We start from the raw sequence: 18,930 nt of genomic DNA on the forward strand, positions 1-18,930 counted from the left end.
TTGTGTCGCCACCAACATCCCTACACTAAATCTACATTAATCCCACGTTCCAGCACTTGGCTCATAGCCTTGAATGTTATGACTTTTCAAGTGCTCATCCAAGTACTTTTTAGAGGTTGTGAGGTTTGCCACCTCTACTATTCTGCCAGGTAATGCATTGCAAACTCCCACCACCCTCTGGATGGAACTTTTTTCCACAAATCCCCTTTAAACCTCCTGCCCCTTACCGAAAATTATGTCCCCCTCCTTATTGACCCTTCACCTGATGGGAACAGCTTCTTCCGATCCACCCTGTCCATACCCCTCATAATGTTATACACCTTAATCAGGTCCCCCATCAGTCCTCTCTGCTCTAAAGAAAACAACGTGAGCCTTTCCAGCTTCTATTCATCACTCAAATGCTCCATCCCAGACAACATCTTGGTGAATCTCCTCTGCACCCTCTCCAGTGCGATCACATCCTTCCTACAGTGAGGTGACCAGAACTGCACATAGTACTCCAGCTGTGGACTAACCAAAGTTTTGTACAGCTCCAAAATTATCTCCCTGCTCTTACCTCGGCTGATAAAGTTAAGTGTCCCATATGCCTTCTTAACTGCCCTATTAACATGTCCTGCTGCCCTCAGGGATCTGTGGACAAGCACCCCAAGATTCCTCTGGTCCTCAGAGTTTCCTAATAGCTGCCATTCATTGGGTACTCCCTTGTCTTGTGACTCCTTCGAAAGTGCATCAACTCACACTTTTCCGGGTTAAATTTCATCTGCCACTGATCTACCCATCTGACCAACTTGTCTATATCATCCTGCAACCCAAGACCTTCTTCCTCGCTATTAACCATCCTGCCAATCTTGGTGTTATCCATAAACTTATCATCCCAGCCCCACATTCTCAGCTATATCGTTTATATTTATCACAAACAATAAAGGGACCTAGCATTGATGTTGCACCACTCCACTGGACACCGGCCTCCAGTCACACAAACAGCCATCTGTCACCACTCTCTGTCTCCTACCACTAAATTTTGGATCCAACTTGCTAACTTATCCTGGATCCCATGAGCTTTTATCTTCTTTATCAGTCTCCCATGTGGGATCTTGTCAAGAGGCTTTGCTCAAATCCATAAAACTGCACTACCCTCATCTAAACACTTGGTCATCTGCTCAAAAAATGCAATTACATTTGTTTGGCATGACCTCCCTCTGACAAAGCCATGCTGACTATCCTTGATCAAATCTTGCCTCTCCAAGTGAAGATTAATTTTCTCATTCAGAATTTTCTCCAATAGTTTCCCTGCCACTCATGTAAGACTCACTGGGCTGTAATTACCCCATTTATCTCTACCACCCTCCTTGAAGAGTGGAACTACATTATTTGTCCTCCAATCCACTGTGGTCAGAGGATGAATTAAAAATTTTGGTCAGAGCCTCTTTAATTTTCTCTCTCGTCTCCCTCAGCAGCCTGGGATAGAATTCACCCAAGCCTGGGATTTTGATGAGAAACGTAACATACTGAGTTGCAATCAACAGTAGATGGTCATTCCATACCGACTTACCTGTGCTAAAATTCTAAAGCGCCTGAATCACCCGACCTTCCTGACTCACCCGACCTTCCTGACTCAGGCCAGGTGAGATAAAGACAGAACAGCAGATCCTTGGCGCCAGTGTCGACATTTAAAAGCAGCGAAGCAAAGGGGGAGATGTCCACCTTCTTACAGCACTAGCAGCATGCAGCAGGTCGCATTAAAAGTAACAGGTCAAAAAGAAGGTAAGTGAATGGGATGTGGGATTCAGACATTTGGGGAATCATATATTCATTTGGGGGTCGGGGAGTCGGGCATTCCGGTATCGGGAGAATCAGGTGGATGAGGTCAGGTCGGGAGTTTGGGGGCCATTTCAGCAGGTTTGAAGTTAGGTAGAGGGGATTGGGGTTCCTCTCAGATCAGGGTGTTGTCAGTTCGCGAGTGGACAATGGTAGGTGGGTATAAGATTCAGGTCGGGTTGGGAATCCTGTGCCGGGGGGTGGTTGTGTGTGTGTGTGTGTGTGTGTGTGTGTGTGTGTGGGTGGGGTGGGGGGGGTGATGTATGTGAAGTGTGTGTTTGTGTGGGTGTATGGCGTGTGTGTGTGGGGTTGTGAGGGTATAGGGGTGTCCGTGGTACGGTGTGTCTGTGGTACGGTGTGTCCGTGTGTGCGTACCTGTGTGTGTATATACAAATAGTCCCGGTGGGGGTGGTCAGGGCTGTTTGGGATATTCCATGCAGGGCTTGGTCTGGGCTTTTAAAATAGTTACGCTGAAGTTAGATGTGCTTTTATTTCTTATAACTCTTTCAGAGTCACTATTTATGTAACACTGGCAGAACTATCCAAAGTTAACGCTTTAAGACGCTTTGTCGGATGATTCTCAGCACTGCGCAATTGTCCAGGGATAGATAGCACTTCTGGGCAATTGCCAAGTAAACCCTTAAATGGGAATTTCCACAGAGGGATTCTCAGCACATCTTTGGAATTCCCCCAAATCTGACACTGAGGACAGACGAACACACGAATTAGGAGCAGCACCTCGGGCCTGCCCTGCCATTCAATAAGATTGATCTGACCGTAATCCCAACCCCATATTTCTGCCTGCCCTCAATAACCTTTCACCCCTTGTTAATCAAGAACCGATCTAGCTCTGCCTTAGAAATAATCAGACTCTGCTTCCGCTGCCTTTTGAGGAAGCAAGCTCCAGAAACTCATGAACCAGGAAGTTACGCTTCGATATTTTGTTAAGGGACATAATAATATCCTGACTAGGTAAATTGCAAATCCACTGATTTTCCAAAAATAATTGTCTCATCATGCTGCACATCAAATCCCTTTTGTATCTTTTTGATCATAAAGTTTATTCAATAGCTTAGATAAAATAGCATAACAATAGACCAGCAATAGTTAAGTAACTTCCTCCAGCCATTTCACATAGAATTTCAACTCTGTTTAGTGACCTCAATGCACTGTCATCAGCAAAGCGAAAGTAAGTGGTTATTTTATATCCCTTAACATTGCAGCGATCTTCACTACTTAGTGAATCAAGATAACATTTTGGGCATTCCATTTCATGTACTGCTCAAATGCAGGCGCTGCACAATGAAACAGCTAACATCTTCAAAGGACTAAAAATCCTGGTGGCCAGTAAGTGTTCATCGCTATTTTCATCTTGATCCTCCGAATTCTCTTTGTCATGTTATTTCAAGTTATTATCTCTACTCTTTCTGGAAGTGTATGGAACTGATCACATAACATAATAGACTTCAAGTCACAGATGGAGCGCTTCTAATTGGTCCTTGGGCAATATCATCATTTGATTCTTGTAAATTTAATTCAACAACTCTAATTGAAGGCCCATCACTATCCAACAGAGAAGCTTGTAAAACATTTTACTTTTGATTTCACTTATTGTAGAAAGTGATAAAATAAGACCACACTTCGCTCCCACTTTTGGTAGGGACATAACACATGTCCACATACCACTTAATTCTTTCACTGGTATTATGGTTCAGACATCGGGGGATAATCATACCCTGATAATTTACACTTGCTTTTTACCATTTTCTACAATGGCTATTGCCATTCTAGTTTTCTTTATTTTCAAATTTCAACTTTCAGCAACCATTCTCTGCTTCTGTTTTTGTTCATGGGAGGCGAGTATCGCTAGCAAGGCCAACGTTTGTTGTCTATCCCTAACTGCCACTTTCTTGAACTGCTACATTCCATAAGATGTGGGTACACCCACTGTGCTGTAACTGTAGTTGGGCCTCAGGCTTTACATTGAGGAACTTCTGCAGCAATATCGAAGGTAGGCCTTGATGTTATGGGCAGTCAAACTCACCTCACCCCTTTGTCCATAATTGGACCAAGGTTGAAATCAAGTCTGGAGTCATGGTCAGCGGTGTCCTGAACGGGGCACCAGTAGTCCTGGTGAATGTGTACGCTCCCAACTGGGATGACACAGAATTTAAAAAGAGAGACCATGGCGGAAATCTGTGACATTGACACGGACCAACTTAACCTGGGGGGGGGGGGGGGGAAGAGAGAGAGAGAGAGAGAGAGAGAGAGAGAGAGAGAGAGAGAGAGAGAGAGAGAGAGAGAGAGAGAGAGAGAGAGAGAGAGAGATTTTAACGGTGTACAGGACCCACAGACAGATAGGTCGAACCCCAAAACAGGGAAGACCTCTGATATGGCAAAATAGTTCGGCATAATCATGGAGCAGGTGGGGGCAGTGGGCCCATGGCGGATCACCCACCCAGGGGAGGTGTTCTCCTTCTTCTCCCAAGTACATAACATATATTACTAAATTGACTTCTTTGTAGTGGGGAAATCGGTGCTTTCAGGGTTAGTAAGAGCAAACTACTCCATGATGTTGATCTCCGACCACGATCCACATTACGTTGTTGTGAGGCTGAAGACGGGCCGTGCCCAACGCCCCCCATGGAGATTAGACACAGACCCCTGGCCAATCATAGGGCAGCACAGTAGCATAGTGGTTAGCATTATGGCTTCACAGCTCCAGGGTTCTAGGTTCGATTCCTGGCTTGGGTCGCTGTCTGTGCGAAGTCTGTATGTTCTCCCCGTGTCTGCGTGGGTTTCCTCCGGGTGCTCCGGTTTCCTCCCACAGCCCAAAGATGTGCAGGTTAGGTGGATTGGCCATGTTAAATTGTCCTTAGGTTAGGGTTACTGGGTTACAGGGATAGGGTGGAGGTGTGGGCTAAAGTAGGGTGCTCTTTCCAAGAGCGGGTGCAGACTCGATGGGCTGAATGGCCTCCTTCTGCACTGTAAATTCTATAAGGCCTTCTGAGGGAAAATATCACAGGCCATAGACGAGTATATTACTGACAACTGGAACGGGGCGGTCTCACCCTCCATGTTTTGGGAGGCGCTGAAGGCTGTGATCAGGGATGAAATTATTGCTTACAAAGCACAAAGAGATAAGCAAAAGAGGGAGGCTAGGTAACAGCTAATCGATTCCATTCTGGAGGTAAACTGGTAATAGAACATAGAACAGTACAGCACAGAACAGGCCCTTCGGCCCTCAATGTTGTGCCGAGCCATGATCACCCTACTCAAACCCACGTATCCACCCTATACCAGTAACCCAACAACCCCCCACCCCTTAACCTTACTTTTTAGGACACTACGGGCAATTTAGCATGGCCAATCCACCTAACCCGCACATCTTTGGACTGTGGGAGGAAACCGGAGCACCCGGAGGAAACCCACGCACACACGGGGAGGACGTGCAGACTCCGCACAGACAGTGACCCAGCCGGGAATCGAACCTGGGACCCTGGAGCTGTGAAGCATTTCTGCTAACCACCATGCTAGCGTGCTGCCCCAATACTGGTAATACTCTGAATGGACTTTGACCTGCAGGACCAGCACTTGTTGTGGGCAGCACGGTAGCACAAATGGATAGCACTGTGGCTTCACAGCGCCAGGGTCCTACATCTTTGGAATGTGGGAGGAAACCTGAGCACCCGCTGGGTCACAGTCTGTGCAAAGTCTGCACGTTCTCCCAGTGTCTGTGTGGGTTTCCTCCGGGTGCTCCGGTTTCCTCCCACGTCCAAAGACGTGCAGGTTAGGTGGATTGGCCATGTTAAATTGTCCTTAGGTTAGGGTTACTGGGTTACAGGGATAGGGTGGAGGTGTGGGCTAAAGTAGGGTGCTCTTTCCAAGAGCGGGTGCAGACTCGATGGGCTGAATGGCCTCCTTCTGCACTGTAAATTCTATAAGGCCTTCTGAGGGAAAATATCACAGGCCATAGACGAGTATATTACTGACAACTGGAACGGGGCGGTCTCACCCTCCATGTTTTGGGAGGCGCTGAAGGCTGTGATCAGGGATGAAATTATTGCTTACAAAGCACAAAGAGATAAGCAAAAGAGGGAGGCTAGGTAACAGCTAATCGATTCCATTCTGGAGGTAAACTGGTAATAGAACATAGAACAGTACAGCACAGAACAGGCCCTTCGGCCCTCAATGTTGTGCCGAGCCATGATCACCCTACTCAAACCCACGTATCCACCCTATACCAGTAACCCAACAACCCCCCACCCCTTAACCTTACTTTTTAGGACACTACGAGCAATTTAGCATGGCCAATCCACCTAACCCGCACATCTTTGGACTGTGGGAGGAAACCGGAGCACCCGGAGGAAACCCACGCACACACGGGGAGGACGTGCAGACTCCGCACAGACAGTGACCCAGCCGGGAATCGAACCTGGGACCCTGGAGCTGTGAAGCATTTCTGCTAACCACCATGCTAGCGTGCTGCCCCAATACTGGTAATACTCTGAATGGACTTTGACCTGCAGGACCAGCACTTGTTGTGGGCAGCACGGTAGCACAAATGGATAGCACTGTGGCTTCACAGCGCCAGGGTCCTACATCTTTGGAATGTGGGAGGAAACCTGAGCACCCGCTGGGTCACAGTCTGTGCAAAGTCTGCACGTTCTCCCAGTGTCTGTGTGGGTTTCCTCCGGGTGCTCCGGTTTCCTCCCACGTCCAAAGACGTGCAGGTTAGGTGGATTGGCCATGTTAAATTGTCCTTAGGTTAGGGTTACTGGGTTACAGGGATAGGGTGGAGGTGTGGGCTAAAGTAGGGTGCTCTTTCCAAGAGCGGGTGCAGACTCGATGGGCTGAATGGCCTCCTTCTGCACTGTAAATTCTATAAGGCCTTCTGAGGGAAAATATCACAGGCCATAGACGAGTATATTACTGACAACTGGAACGGGGCGGTCTCACCCTCCATGTTTTGGGAGGCGCTGAAGGCTGTGATCAGGGATGAAATTATTGCTTACAAAGCACAAAGAGATAAGCAAAAGAGGGAGGCTAGGTAACAGCTAATCGATTCCATTCTGGAGGTAAACTGGTAATAGAACATAGAACAGTACAGCACAGAACAGGCCCTTCGGCCCTCAATGTTGTGCCGAGCCATGATCACCCTACTCAAACCCACGTATCCACCCTATACCAGTAACCCAACAACCCCCCACCCCTTAACCTTACTTTTTAGGACACTACGGGCAATTTAGCATGGCCAATCCACCTAACCCGCACATCTTTGGACTGTGGGAGGAAACCGGAGCACCCGGAGGAAACCCACGCACACACGGGGAGGACGTGCAGACTCCGCACAGACAGTGACCCAGCCGGGAATCGAACCTGGGACCCTGGAGCTGTGAAGCATTTCTGCTAACCACCATGCTAGCGTGCTGCCCCAATACTGGTAATACTCTGAATGGACTTTGACCTGCAGGACCAGCACTTGTTGTGGGCAGCACGGTAGCACAAATGGATAGCACTGTGGCTTCACAGCGCCAGGGTCCTACATCTTTGGAATGTGGGAGGAAACCTGAGCACCCGCTGGGTCACAGTCTGTGCAAAGTCTGCACGTTCTCCCAGTGTCTGTGTGGGTTTCCTCCGGGTGCTCCGGTTTCCTCCCACGTCCAAAGACGTGCAGATTAGGAGGATTGGCCATGCTAAATTGCCCTTAGCATCCAAAATACTTAAGGCGGGGTTATTGGGTTACGGGGATAGGGTGGAAATGAGGGCTTGGTGGTCGGTGCAGACTCAATGGGCCGAATGGCCTCCTTCTGCACTGTATGTTCTGTGTTCTATCCCCGAGGATATTTAAGAATCAACCACATTGCTGTGGGTCTGGAGTCACATGTAGACCAGACTAGATAAGGATGACAGATTTCCTTCCCCAAAAGAAGTGAACCGGGAAGTTTTTGCGACAATCGACAATCGACAATGGTCCCATGTTCACCTTTGGGTGGCACGGTAGCACAGTAGTTAGGACTGTTGGGCGAGGAACGCAGGTTTGATTCCCAGCTTGGGTCACTGACTGTGCGGAGTCTGCAAGTTCTCGCTGTGTCTGCGTGGGTTTCCTCCGGGTGCTCCAGTTTCCTCCCACAAGTCCGAAAGGTGTGCTGCTAGGTGAATTGGATATTCTGAATTCTCCCTCAATGTACCTGAACAGGTGCCATAGTGTAGCGACTAGGGTATTCTCACAGTAACCCCATTGCAGTGTTAATGTAAGCCTACTTGTGACACGAAAAAAGATTATTTTTTAGACTCTTAATTTCAGATTCTTATTGAATTCAAAGTTCACAATCTGCCATGGTGGGATTTAACTCGGGTCCCTCGCTCCCTCCACCACCGACGAACAGTAGCAGCCATATGCAACACCTACAACACTGACAAACAGTAGCAGCCATATGCAACACCTACAACACTGCAGTAACTCACCAAGGTTTCGACAGCACCTTCCAAACCCATGCCCACTACCATCTAGAAGGACAAGAGCAACAGATACCTGGGAACCCCACCACCTGGAGATTCCCTCCAAGTCACTCACCACCCTGACTTGGAAATATAGCGGCATTCATCCACTGTCGCTGGGGCAAAACCTGGAACTCCCTGCCTAACAGCACTGTGGGTGTACCTACACCTCAAGGACTGCAGCGGTTCGAAAAGGCAAATCCCCACCACCTTCTGAAGGGCAACTAGGGATGAGCAATAAATGCTGGTCTAGCGGCAGCACGATGGCACAGTGGTTAGCATTGCTGCCTACGGCGCTGAGGACCCGGGTTCGAATCCCGGCCCTGGGTCACTGTCCATGTGGAGTCTGCACATTCTCCCCGTGTCTGCGTGGGTTTCACCCCCACAACCCAAAGATGTGCAGGATAGGTAGATTGGCCACTCTAAATTGCCCCTTAATTGGAAAAAATAATTGGGTACTCTAAATTTATTTTTAAATTAAAAAATAAAAATAATGCTAGTCTAACCAGCAATGCCTACATCTCGTAAATTATTTTTTTTTAAAGCTTGAATCTGGGTGTCTGGATTACAATACCACTAAGACATTGCCTCCCTTCTCCTTCTGTGGCACTGTGCAATATTCGGTTTGATTGTGCACTTGAGTGGATAAGAGAATAGTATAAATGTATTTAAGGGGGTGTTGGACAAGCATTTGAGGAAGAAGGGAATAGATGGTTACAATAGCAGATTTGGATGAGGAAAGATGGAAAAAGGTTTGAGTAGAGCATAAATTTGTCATGGAACAGTCTATTTCTGTGTCAGGTAGTTGTGTAATCTTATGTGCTGGGACATTTTATCACATTAAAGATGCTACATAAATAAATATAGGTTTTTGTTCTTGAACTTTATTACCGTGGTTTGGTTGAGGCAGAAAAAAATTGCTTCCAACCTTTTGCTTTCTTCTTTTAAACATTTGTGACGGCTAGTGAAAAAGTCTAAAAAGCCTAACCTGTAAAACAAATTCTGTGAACAAAACCCCAGCAACAAAATACCCAAATTGTTGGGCACAATGTAGCCAGTGACTTGATGAATAACGCAGATCTCTAAACCTTTGAAAGTCAGCTGTAGTTTCAATCGAGATCGTTACTATTCCACAATGACTTAACAGAACCAGTATATTTATTATCTGCAACAGCACTTACAAAGATTTACTAGTCAATCTTAAATTTGAAGTATCATTACCTTTCTGAACCAATCTGCTCATTATCTTGTGAGTCCAATTCTTGATCACTTTCAGCCTCAACATAAAGACCAAAATTTAAATGAGAAACAAAAAATTGTAACTTTTGATCATTTCAAAGTAAAATGCAATAACTTACTTATATTAAAACAATCTGATAATGAATAAATAAGCATAGTACTTTGAGCCTTTGTGAAAATTTTATCAGGATAAGAAATGTTACAGCAAGAGAATAAATGTGTTTCCTGGTTTAGTGATCCAATTCAGAATATTTCTTTCAGCCGTTAAAGCCAGTGCGAGTTTAAATTGTTGAAATCAATATTACACTCAAACTGACTTTGTATCATCATATACAAACCCTTTCTTTGCTCTGCTTCAATAATTTGTTTTTGACACAAGAACACAAGCGATAGGAAGACTAGGGGAAGATGGGGCTGGTTTAGCACAGGGCTAAATCGATGGCTTTGAAAGCAGACCAAGGCAGGCCAGCAGCACGGTTCAATTCCTGTACCAAGCTCCCCGAACAGGCGCTGGAATGTAGCGACTAGGGGCTTTTCAAAGTAACTTCATTTGAAGCCTACTTGTGACAATAAGCGATTTTCTTTTCAAGACACGTCCACTCTGCTCCACCATTCAATACGCTCATGGCTGATATTGGGTTCCAACTCCACTTTCCCACCCATTCTCAACATACTTCAATTCAATTCAATGAGCTCGGTAGCATTGTGGTTAGCACAATTGCTTCACAGCTCCAGGGTCCCAGGTTCGATTCCCGGCTTGGGTCACTGTCTGTGCGGATTCTGCACATTCTCCCCGTGTACGCGTGGGTTTCCTCCGGGTGCACCGGTTTCCTCCCACCGTCCAAAGATATGCAGGTGAGGTGGATTGGCCATGCTGAATTGCCCTTAGTGTCCAAAATTGTTCTTAGTGTTGGGTGGGGTTACTGGGTTATGGGGATAGGGTGGAGGTGTGGACCTTGGGTAGGGTGCTCTTTCCAAGAGCCGGTGCAGACTCGATGGGCCGAATGATTCTATGATGAAAGATGGAAAATCTGTTTATCCCAGGCTTAAATATATTGAAGGATGGAGCAGCCACAACTTTCTGTGGTAGAGAATTTCAAAGATTTACAATCCTTTGAATGAAGAAAGTTCTCGTTCTCTCAGTTCTAAATGATTGTTCCCTTATCCTGAGACTGTGCCCTTGTGTTTTAGATTCCCCAGCCTGCAGAACGCATCTCTCGGTGTCTACCCTGTCAAGCTCTTTCAGGATCTTGAGTTTCAATACGATCACCTCTTATTCTTCGAAATTTTACAGAGTACATGCCCAATTTAGTCAGCTTCTCATATGTCAACCCTCTTTTCCCAAGGACCAATCTAGTAAATCTTTGCTGTACTGTCTCCAATGCAAGTTATCCTGCCAGAGTAAGGAGCCCAAACTGCACGCAGTACTACAGATATGATCTGACCAAAGCCTTGTACATTGTAGCAAGACTTCCTTAATCGCCTGTTCCATTTCTCTTGCAAAAAGGTCCAACAGGCATTTGCTTTCCTCGTTCCTTTCTGGAACAGCATATCATCCATCTGTCACAGGTATTCAGTGCTGTGCCTGGGAAACTAAGACCTGATACACATTACTGCCTCATCAGTTGCATTTTTGTGAAAAGATTGACCTGGTTTTCATTTATAAAATAGTTGTTCAATAACTAAGTAAATTAAACCCAAGAATCTTTGGAAAATGAGGTAGGAGTTTGTTCCCATGAGGCATTTGGGTATTTTCTACATTTACACTACACACCACCTTGCATTATTCATCATAGTTATTTAGGAGCACAGCACAATCCATTATAAGATGTGAAACCAAGTCTTAGGATGCAATTTCTATTCGGAAGAACTTCTAATCTGGTACATCAATCTCCAAAACTGAGCAAAGATGGAAATCCCATTGTGGCATATTATGCCACCATCCAACTGCAGGCTTGAATAATCTGTTAATAGTTTTTAACTTACTGAACACTGATAGATATAAATAAATCTTCAACTAATCGAGTCCTAACACCCTCTCGTTGTCCAGTGAGCCTTTACATATCAACTAGCTTGATAACGTGCAGCATTCTGAAGAATTGGGTGTGAGACTACCTGCTATCACACAAACTCTTGTGCTCTTTCTCCACTTCGGAACGTAGTATAAAAATGTCATTAGATGTGATTTAGAGTACAATTGCCAAACATATATTCAACAGCAAATGCTGAATTGAACTGAATGCAATCTATTTCAAATTTGAACATTTCCGAGAGCATATGTCAACTTGTTTGTTCATTTTCTACCTGATCAATTTGGTCCAGACTTCTTCATCTTTTTTTGGTGTTTCACCATCCTTTTCTATTGTTACATTAAGTTTACATATGCTGCAGTCACAATTTTATCATAGAATTTACAGTGTAGAAGGAAGCCATTCGGCCCATCAAGTCTGCACCGGCTCCTGGAAAGAGCACCCTACCCAAGGTCAACACCTCCACCCTATCCCCATAACCCAGTAACCCCACCCTACACTAAGGGCAATTTTGGACACTAAGGGCAATTTATCATGGCCAATACACCTAATCTGCACATCTTTGGACTGTGGGAGGAAACCGGAGCACCCGGAGGAAACCCAAGCACACACAGGGAAGATGTGCAGACTCCGCACAGACAGTGACCCAAGCCGGGAATCGAACCTGGGACCCTGGAGCTGTGAAGCAATTGTGCTAACTACCATGCTACCGTGCTGCCCACGTGTTTGCCAATTGTTCTTGTATTCCTTTTTGACTTATCATCCTCACTTCGTTCTCCAGACTTAAAACATACTGACCCAGAAACCAGCACTGAATGCATTTAATGAAAAAAGATTAGCAAGCAAAGTTAAAGAAAATCCAAAGATGGTTGACCAATATAATAATGGTAAACGGTTAAAGAGAAAGTGGGACCTATCAGAGATGAAGATGCCAACATCTATGCAGATGCAGAGGCTGTGGGAAGGGTTTTAAATAAATACTTTATCCCCGTGTTTTCTAAAGGAAATGGTTGATGCAGATATATTAGTCGTGGAGGAATACTGTGAGATATTGGATGGGATAATAAGAAAGAGAAAGGAAGTACTCGAAAGGTTGAAATCCTTGAAAGTTGATAAGTGTCAGGGCCAGATGGATTGTTTCCGAGGCTACTGAAGTCAATCAGGAAGGAGATAGCAGATGCTCGGAGGATGGTTTTCCAATCATCACTACAAACAGGGGAGGTACCAGAGGACTGGAGAAATGCAAACGTGGTTAATAATAATCTTTATTATTGTAATTGCAATGAAGTCACTGTGAAATTCCCCAGTCATCACATTCCGGTGCCCATTTGGGTTCACAGAGGGGGAATTCAGAATATCCAATGCACCTAACAAGCACGTCTTTCAGGACTCGTGGGAGGAAACCGGAGCACCTGGAGGACATCACACAGACACGTGGAGAACGTGCAGACTCTGCACAGACAGTGACCCAAGCAGGAATCGAACCTGGGACCCTTGTTGAAAAATGGATCGAAGAAAATGTCAAACAATTATAGGCCAGTTAAGACTTATGTCGGTGGTAGGCAAATGAGTAGAATTAATCTTCAGAGATGAGATTAACTGTCACACAGAAAGGCATGGACTAGTCAGAGATAGTCAGCATGGATTTGTTAAATAAAGGTCTTGCCTCATAAATTTGATTGAATTCTTTGAGGAAATGACAAGAAGGGTTGATGGAGCTACTGCAATGGATGTTAGCAAGATGTTTGACAAGGTCCCACGTGGCAGATTGGTCAAAAAGGTAAAATCCCATGGGATACCGGGCAATGTGGCAAACTGAATAAAAAGTTGGTTTCATAACAGGAAACCAAGGGAAATGGTCAATGGCTTCCCTTGCAAATGGAAAGTTATTTCAAGTGGTGTTCCACAGGGCTCAGTGTTGGGACCCTTATTGTTTGTAGATTTGGGCAGGAAGGTGGGGGCGCGATTGGAAAATTTTCAATGGCACAAAGATTGGCCAGATGGTGGACAGTGTAGAGGATAGCAATAATGTCCAAAATTACGTGGATGGGTTGGTGGAGTGAGCAGTAAAGTGGCAGTTGAAATTTAACATAGAAGTGTAAAGTCATGCATTTAGTGAGGTTCAAACAGTTATAGGGAGTGCACAATAAACGGGAATATACTAAGAAGGGCAGATGAATGGAGAGATCTTGGCGAACAAGTACACATGTCCCTAAAAGCAGCAGTTCAAGTAGGCATGGTTGTAAAAAATGCACATGGTATGTTCTCCTTCATTGGCAGAGGTGTAGAATTGGCAGTCATTGTCTCACCAAGGAGAACAGTCCTGACCTCTCCAATCTATCCTCATGGAATCATAGAATTTACAGTGCAGAAGGAGGCCATTCAGCACATCATGTCTGCACTGGCCCTTGGAAAGAGCACCCTACTTAAGCCCATATCTCCGTAACCAAGTAACCCCACCTAACCTTTTTGGACACCAAAGGGCAATTTAGCATGGCCAATCCACCTAACCTGCACATCTTCGAACTGTGGGAGGAAACCAGAGCAGCCGGAGGAAACCCAGGAAGAACGTGCAGACTCCGCACAGAGAATGACCCAAGCCGGGAATTGAACCCAGGTGCCTGGCACTATGAAGAAACAGTGCTATCGGTGTTGCATCCCTGGAATCATTCTTGTAAACCTCTTCTATACTCCAATGCATTCACATCTTTCCTATAGCAGGTCCTGACGCCTAACTAGTATCTTTCACTTTATGTCCCTATTCATAAAGCCCAGAATACTATATGCTTTACTAACTGCTTTCTCCACAGTCCTGCCACCTTCAATGATTTAGGCACATACACAACCACGTCCCTCTGCTCCTGCACCCCCTTAAGAATTTTACCACTTATTTTATATTGTCACATAAAATGCATCATCTCACACATGCAGTTAATCAGATATGCGTGTAGATACAAATAAACTATACCTCTGATTGGAAAATTCAGAGCAAGGCACAAGGTTCAAATCAGATCTGGCCCATGTCAGGATGAATATTTCTAGCGTGAATTTGGAACTCTCGACCCCAAATTATATGAAAGTTGTATCAATTTATTGCGTTTATCAAGTGTTATAAAGCAGATACTGGCAAAATGAAGTTGAGGTATAAATCAATGATAATGCAACTGAAAAATAGAAGTTTGATGGGCTGAATGGTCCACTTCTGTACCTGTTCATTTATGGCAGCTGCTAGAACTCTCTTATCTATTCCTCCTATCTCAATGTTCGGTCGCCGCAAGTTGATAACTTGCTGATATATGTAGGTGTAAAACAATAAATTATTTCAGTTGCCTAATGCTGAAGTGTCATAAGCTGCACAAGACCTTTAACTGAATTTTACTTGATGTTTAAAGTGTTTTCCGGAGGTCAGTTAATCAGGATACATTCAGCAAACCTCTCATCAGGAAGGTAGTTCACTTACTGACAATTATAACTTGCTCAAAGGTAAGACACCAAGTAAACGGGTTTGAACTTGATCAACCAAGACAGAGTAAACTAAAAACACTAAAATTTCAATGAATGCCTCGAACTGTAAACTTTACCGACACTCACAACTCCCAAATTGAATTCGATGCAAGTCCCCGAGGTGAAGACCCTGTTATCGCACAGGGAGCAACAAGGCGGATGGCGTCCACCTGTTATCTACGCCCGTTCGAAACATGAACTTTATTTCTCTCTCCACAGCAACAAACCAAGTGCAAGATTATGTTGTTGAAATTTGTTAAAAGGGATAAAGCTGAAAAGTGCTTCTATGTACTAAATGCCCCCGGGTTGGTGCAGAAAGTAAATGCCTCACCCCTATTTTGTTCGCCATTTCTCAACCGTTAACTGCCGTCCTCGTGGCTTGCAGAAAGAATCGGGAGCGCATGCGGCCCGTGACGTCATTGCCTTCCCACCTCAGCGGCTCCATCGGGAGGTGGGGGAGGACTATGTTACAGGTGACGTCCAACGGGCTATACAACCGTCAGGAAGAAATTAAGATTGTCAATCTATAGTTCTAGGATATTAGTCGTTTCAAGGAGGCCGTTAAGGCTCTGGGGTCATTTGGATGTTGTGTCCTTTGCGTGTCCCCTCCCCTCCCCTCCCCCCCCCCCCCTCCCCCCGGAGACTGGATGGTGTCCTCCTGAAACCAGTGCAGGAGAAGAGGAAGGAACACGCCCCACTCCCATGACGTGCGGTGTATGCGCCAGTGCCACTTTACACTGTTGGGACTTGGATGCTGGAACAACTGAGCCCAACTGAGCAATGGGATGTAAATATTTTGTGTGTCTGGCATGGCACTTTTATTTCTGTTGATTAATTATTCTTGTGCTGGAGGTTGATTTTATCTTTTCTATAACTGTTTAATAAACAAAATCCTCTCCCTGCCCATGCTCAATTAGGCGGCACGGCTGCACAGTGGTTAGCACTGATGCTTCACAGCTTCAGGGTCCCAGGTTCGAATCCCGGCTTGGGTCACTATCTGTTCTGAGACTGCATCTTTGCATCTTCACCCCATGTCTACGTGGTTTTATTCCAGGTGCTCAGGTTTCCTCCAACAAGTCCGGAATGGCGTGCTTGTTAGGTGAATTGGACATTCTGAATTCTCCCTCAGTGTACCTGAGCAGGCGCCGAGTGTGGCGACTGCAGGCTTTTCACAGTAACTTCATTGCAGTATTGATGTAAGCCTATTTGTGGCAACAATAAAGATTATTATTATTACAGATGTTCGCATGCTGCCACAACGTGCCAGAGATCCGGGTTCAATTCCAACCAAGTGCAGAGTTTTCACGTTCTCCCCAAGTCTGCGTGGGTTTCCTCGGTGCCAGAATCCACTGTGGGGAAATATTAAAACCTAGTTTTGCAAATATTGTAACTGTGGGAAAGTATACAGCGGGAACACTTCAGCTTTTCTGAATCCAGACTACAAATGTGACAATGTAGCAAAGTAAGCACAAATTAGATGATGGTATGGAGCATCATTCAGAAGTCACAATTCAAAACATGTAAGCCAATTAGGAGCAGAGGGGGGCAGTACCAAAATGTGCAGGTATAAAATTATTGTTGCACATGTTTCCCGCTCCTCTTATTTGATCTCTTTCCATTGTTCTCTTCCTTATGCCCTGCTGGACTTTTATTTCTTTTGTATGTATTTGAACGTGTACTAATCAAGGTTTTGCAATAAACCCAATCTCAAACTACTACCGGACCCCGCCCCTTATTAGAAAATAAGTGATCCTACAATTTGGCGCTGTGAGCAGGGTCCTAAAGGAAACGGAAACAGAGATCTGTACATCGGACCTATCCCTGGAGGTAAGGACACCTCGTTCTTAAAAACAATGTCCTCAATCTAAGGACTTACCACATCCCAAGAAAGGGGGAATGAAAACATGGGAACAATAAGAACGTTTAAAGGGCAGTTATAATCTCCATCCATGGGATGGAATACAGATCCTGACGGTAATGGTACCTAGACGAGGTGGGAAGAAATTAAATTGGATTGGATTGGATTTGTTTATTGTCACGTGTACCGAGGTACAGTGAAAAGTATTTTTCTGCAAGCAGCTCAACAAATCATTCAGTACATGGGAAGAAAAGGGAATTAAACAGAATTCAAGAAAATACATGAGAATACATAATAGGGCAACACAATATATACAACGTACTACATAAGCATTGGCATCGGATGAAGCAGACACGGGTGTAGTGTTAATGAGGTCAGTCCATAAGAGGGTCATTTAGGAGTCTGGTGACAGTGGGGAAGAAGCTGTTTTTGAGTCTGTTCGTCCGTGTTCTCAGACTTCTGAATCTCCTGCCCGATGGAAGAAGTTGGAAAAGTGAGTAAGCCGGGTGGGAGGGATCCTTGATTATGCTGCCTGCTTTCCCCCGGCAGCGGGAGGTGTAGATGGAATCAATGGATGGGAGGCAGGTTCGTGTGATGGACTGGGCGGTGTTCACGACTCTCTGAAGTTCCTTGCGGTCCTGGGTCGAGCAGTTGCCATACCAGGCTGTGATGCAGCCCGATAGGATGCTCTCTATAGTGCATCTGTAAAAGTTGGTAAGGGTTAATGTGGACATGCCGAATTTCCTTAGTTTCCGGAGGAAGTAAAGGCGCTGTTGTGCTTTCTTGGTGATAGCGTCGACATGAGTGGACCAGGATAGATTTTTGGTGATGTGCACCCCTAAGAATTTGAAACTGCTCATCATCTCTACCTCGGCTCCGTTGATTCTGACAGGGGTGTGCACAGTACTTTGCTTCCTGAAGTCGATGACCAGCTCTTTAGTTTTGCTGGCATTAAGGGAGAGATTGTTGTCGCTGCACCACTCCACTAGGTTCTCTATCTCCCTCCTGTATTCGGACTCGTCGTTATTCGAGATCCGGCCCACTATGGTCGTATCGTCAGCAAACTTGTAGATGGAGTTGGAACCCAGTTTTGCCATGCAGTCGTGTGTGTACAGGGAGTAGAGTAGGGGGCTAAGTACACAGCCTTGTGGGGCACCGGTATTGAGGACTATTGTGGAGGACTATTGTGGAGGGCAGCAGGGTAGCATGGTGGTTAGCATAAATGCTTCACAGCTCCAGGGTCCCAGGTTCGATTCCTGGCTGGGTCACTGTCTGTGTGGAGTCTGCACGTCCTCCCCCTGTGTGCGTGGGTTTCCTCCGGGTGCTCCGGTTTCCTCCCACAGTCCAAAGATGTGTGGGTTAGGTGGATTGGCCATGCTAAATTGCCCGTAGTGTCCTAATAAAAGTAAGGTTAAGGGGGGGTTGTTGGGTTACGGGTATAGGGTGGATATGTGGGTTTGAGGGCTGAAGGGCCTGTTCTGTGCTGTACTGTTCTATGTTCTATGAGGTGTTGGTGTTCATTCTTACTGACTGTGGTCTGTTGGTCAGAAAGTCAAGGATCCAGTTGCAGAGTGGAGAGCCAAGTCCTAGGTTTTGGAGCTTTGATATGAGCTTGGCTGGGAGTATGGTGTTGAAGGCGGAGCTGTAGTCAATAAATAGGAGTCTGATGTAGGAGTCCTTGTTTTCGAGATGCTCTAGGGATGAGTGTCGGGCCAGGGAAATGGCGTCTGATGTGGACCGGTTGCGACGGTATGCGAATTGAAGTGGGTCAAGGCGTTCGATATAATAAAGAGGTTCGAGTCACCCTTGGGGACAAGGAGCAGCAACTAGGGACTGCGATCAAGTGCTGGCCACAGGTTTTCAGTCCAGCAAAAATGGACTGGGGAAAGATCGTTGCTTGCCAGCAAAAAGCAGCGGAGGAAGTGTTAGAGTATGACGAGCGATTCCGATCTGTCTGGTTGGAACAATCGGGACTGAACG

General features: G+C 45.7%; 1 protein-coding gene across 6 annotated transcripts in view; it reads right to left on the bottom strand.

Moving 5' to 3' along the window:
* Window positions 1–15,477, bottom strand: part of LOC119970362 (solute carrier family 28 member 3-like) — a 422,249-nt gene extending 406,772 nt beyond the window's left edge. For all 6 annotated transcript variants that reach the window (XR_005461594.1, XM_038804850.1, XM_038804849.1 and 3 more), the window contains exons 1-2: window positions 15,424–15,477; window positions 9,541–9,596 (exon numbers count right to left, since the gene is read on the bottom strand). Coding sequence is in view for 5 of the 6 variants with exons in the window: in XM_038804850.1 (XP_038660778.1) it covers window positions 9,541–9,596; window positions 15,424–15,441 (74 nt within the window). In the remaining variant the exon portion in view is untranslated. The remainder of the gene's footprint in view (window positions 1–9,540; window positions 9,597–15,423) is intronic.
* Window positions 15,478–18,930: the final 3,453 nt, after the last annotated feature.

The sequence above is a fragment of the Scyliorhinus canicula genome, chromosome 8 (assembly GCF_902713615.1).
Source record: "Scyliorhinus canicula chromosome 8, sScyCan1.1, whole genome shotgun sequence".
Taxonomy (NCBI): Eukaryota; Metazoa; Chordata; class Chondrichthyes; order Carcharhiniformes; family Scyliorhinidae; genus Scyliorhinus; species Scyliorhinus canicula.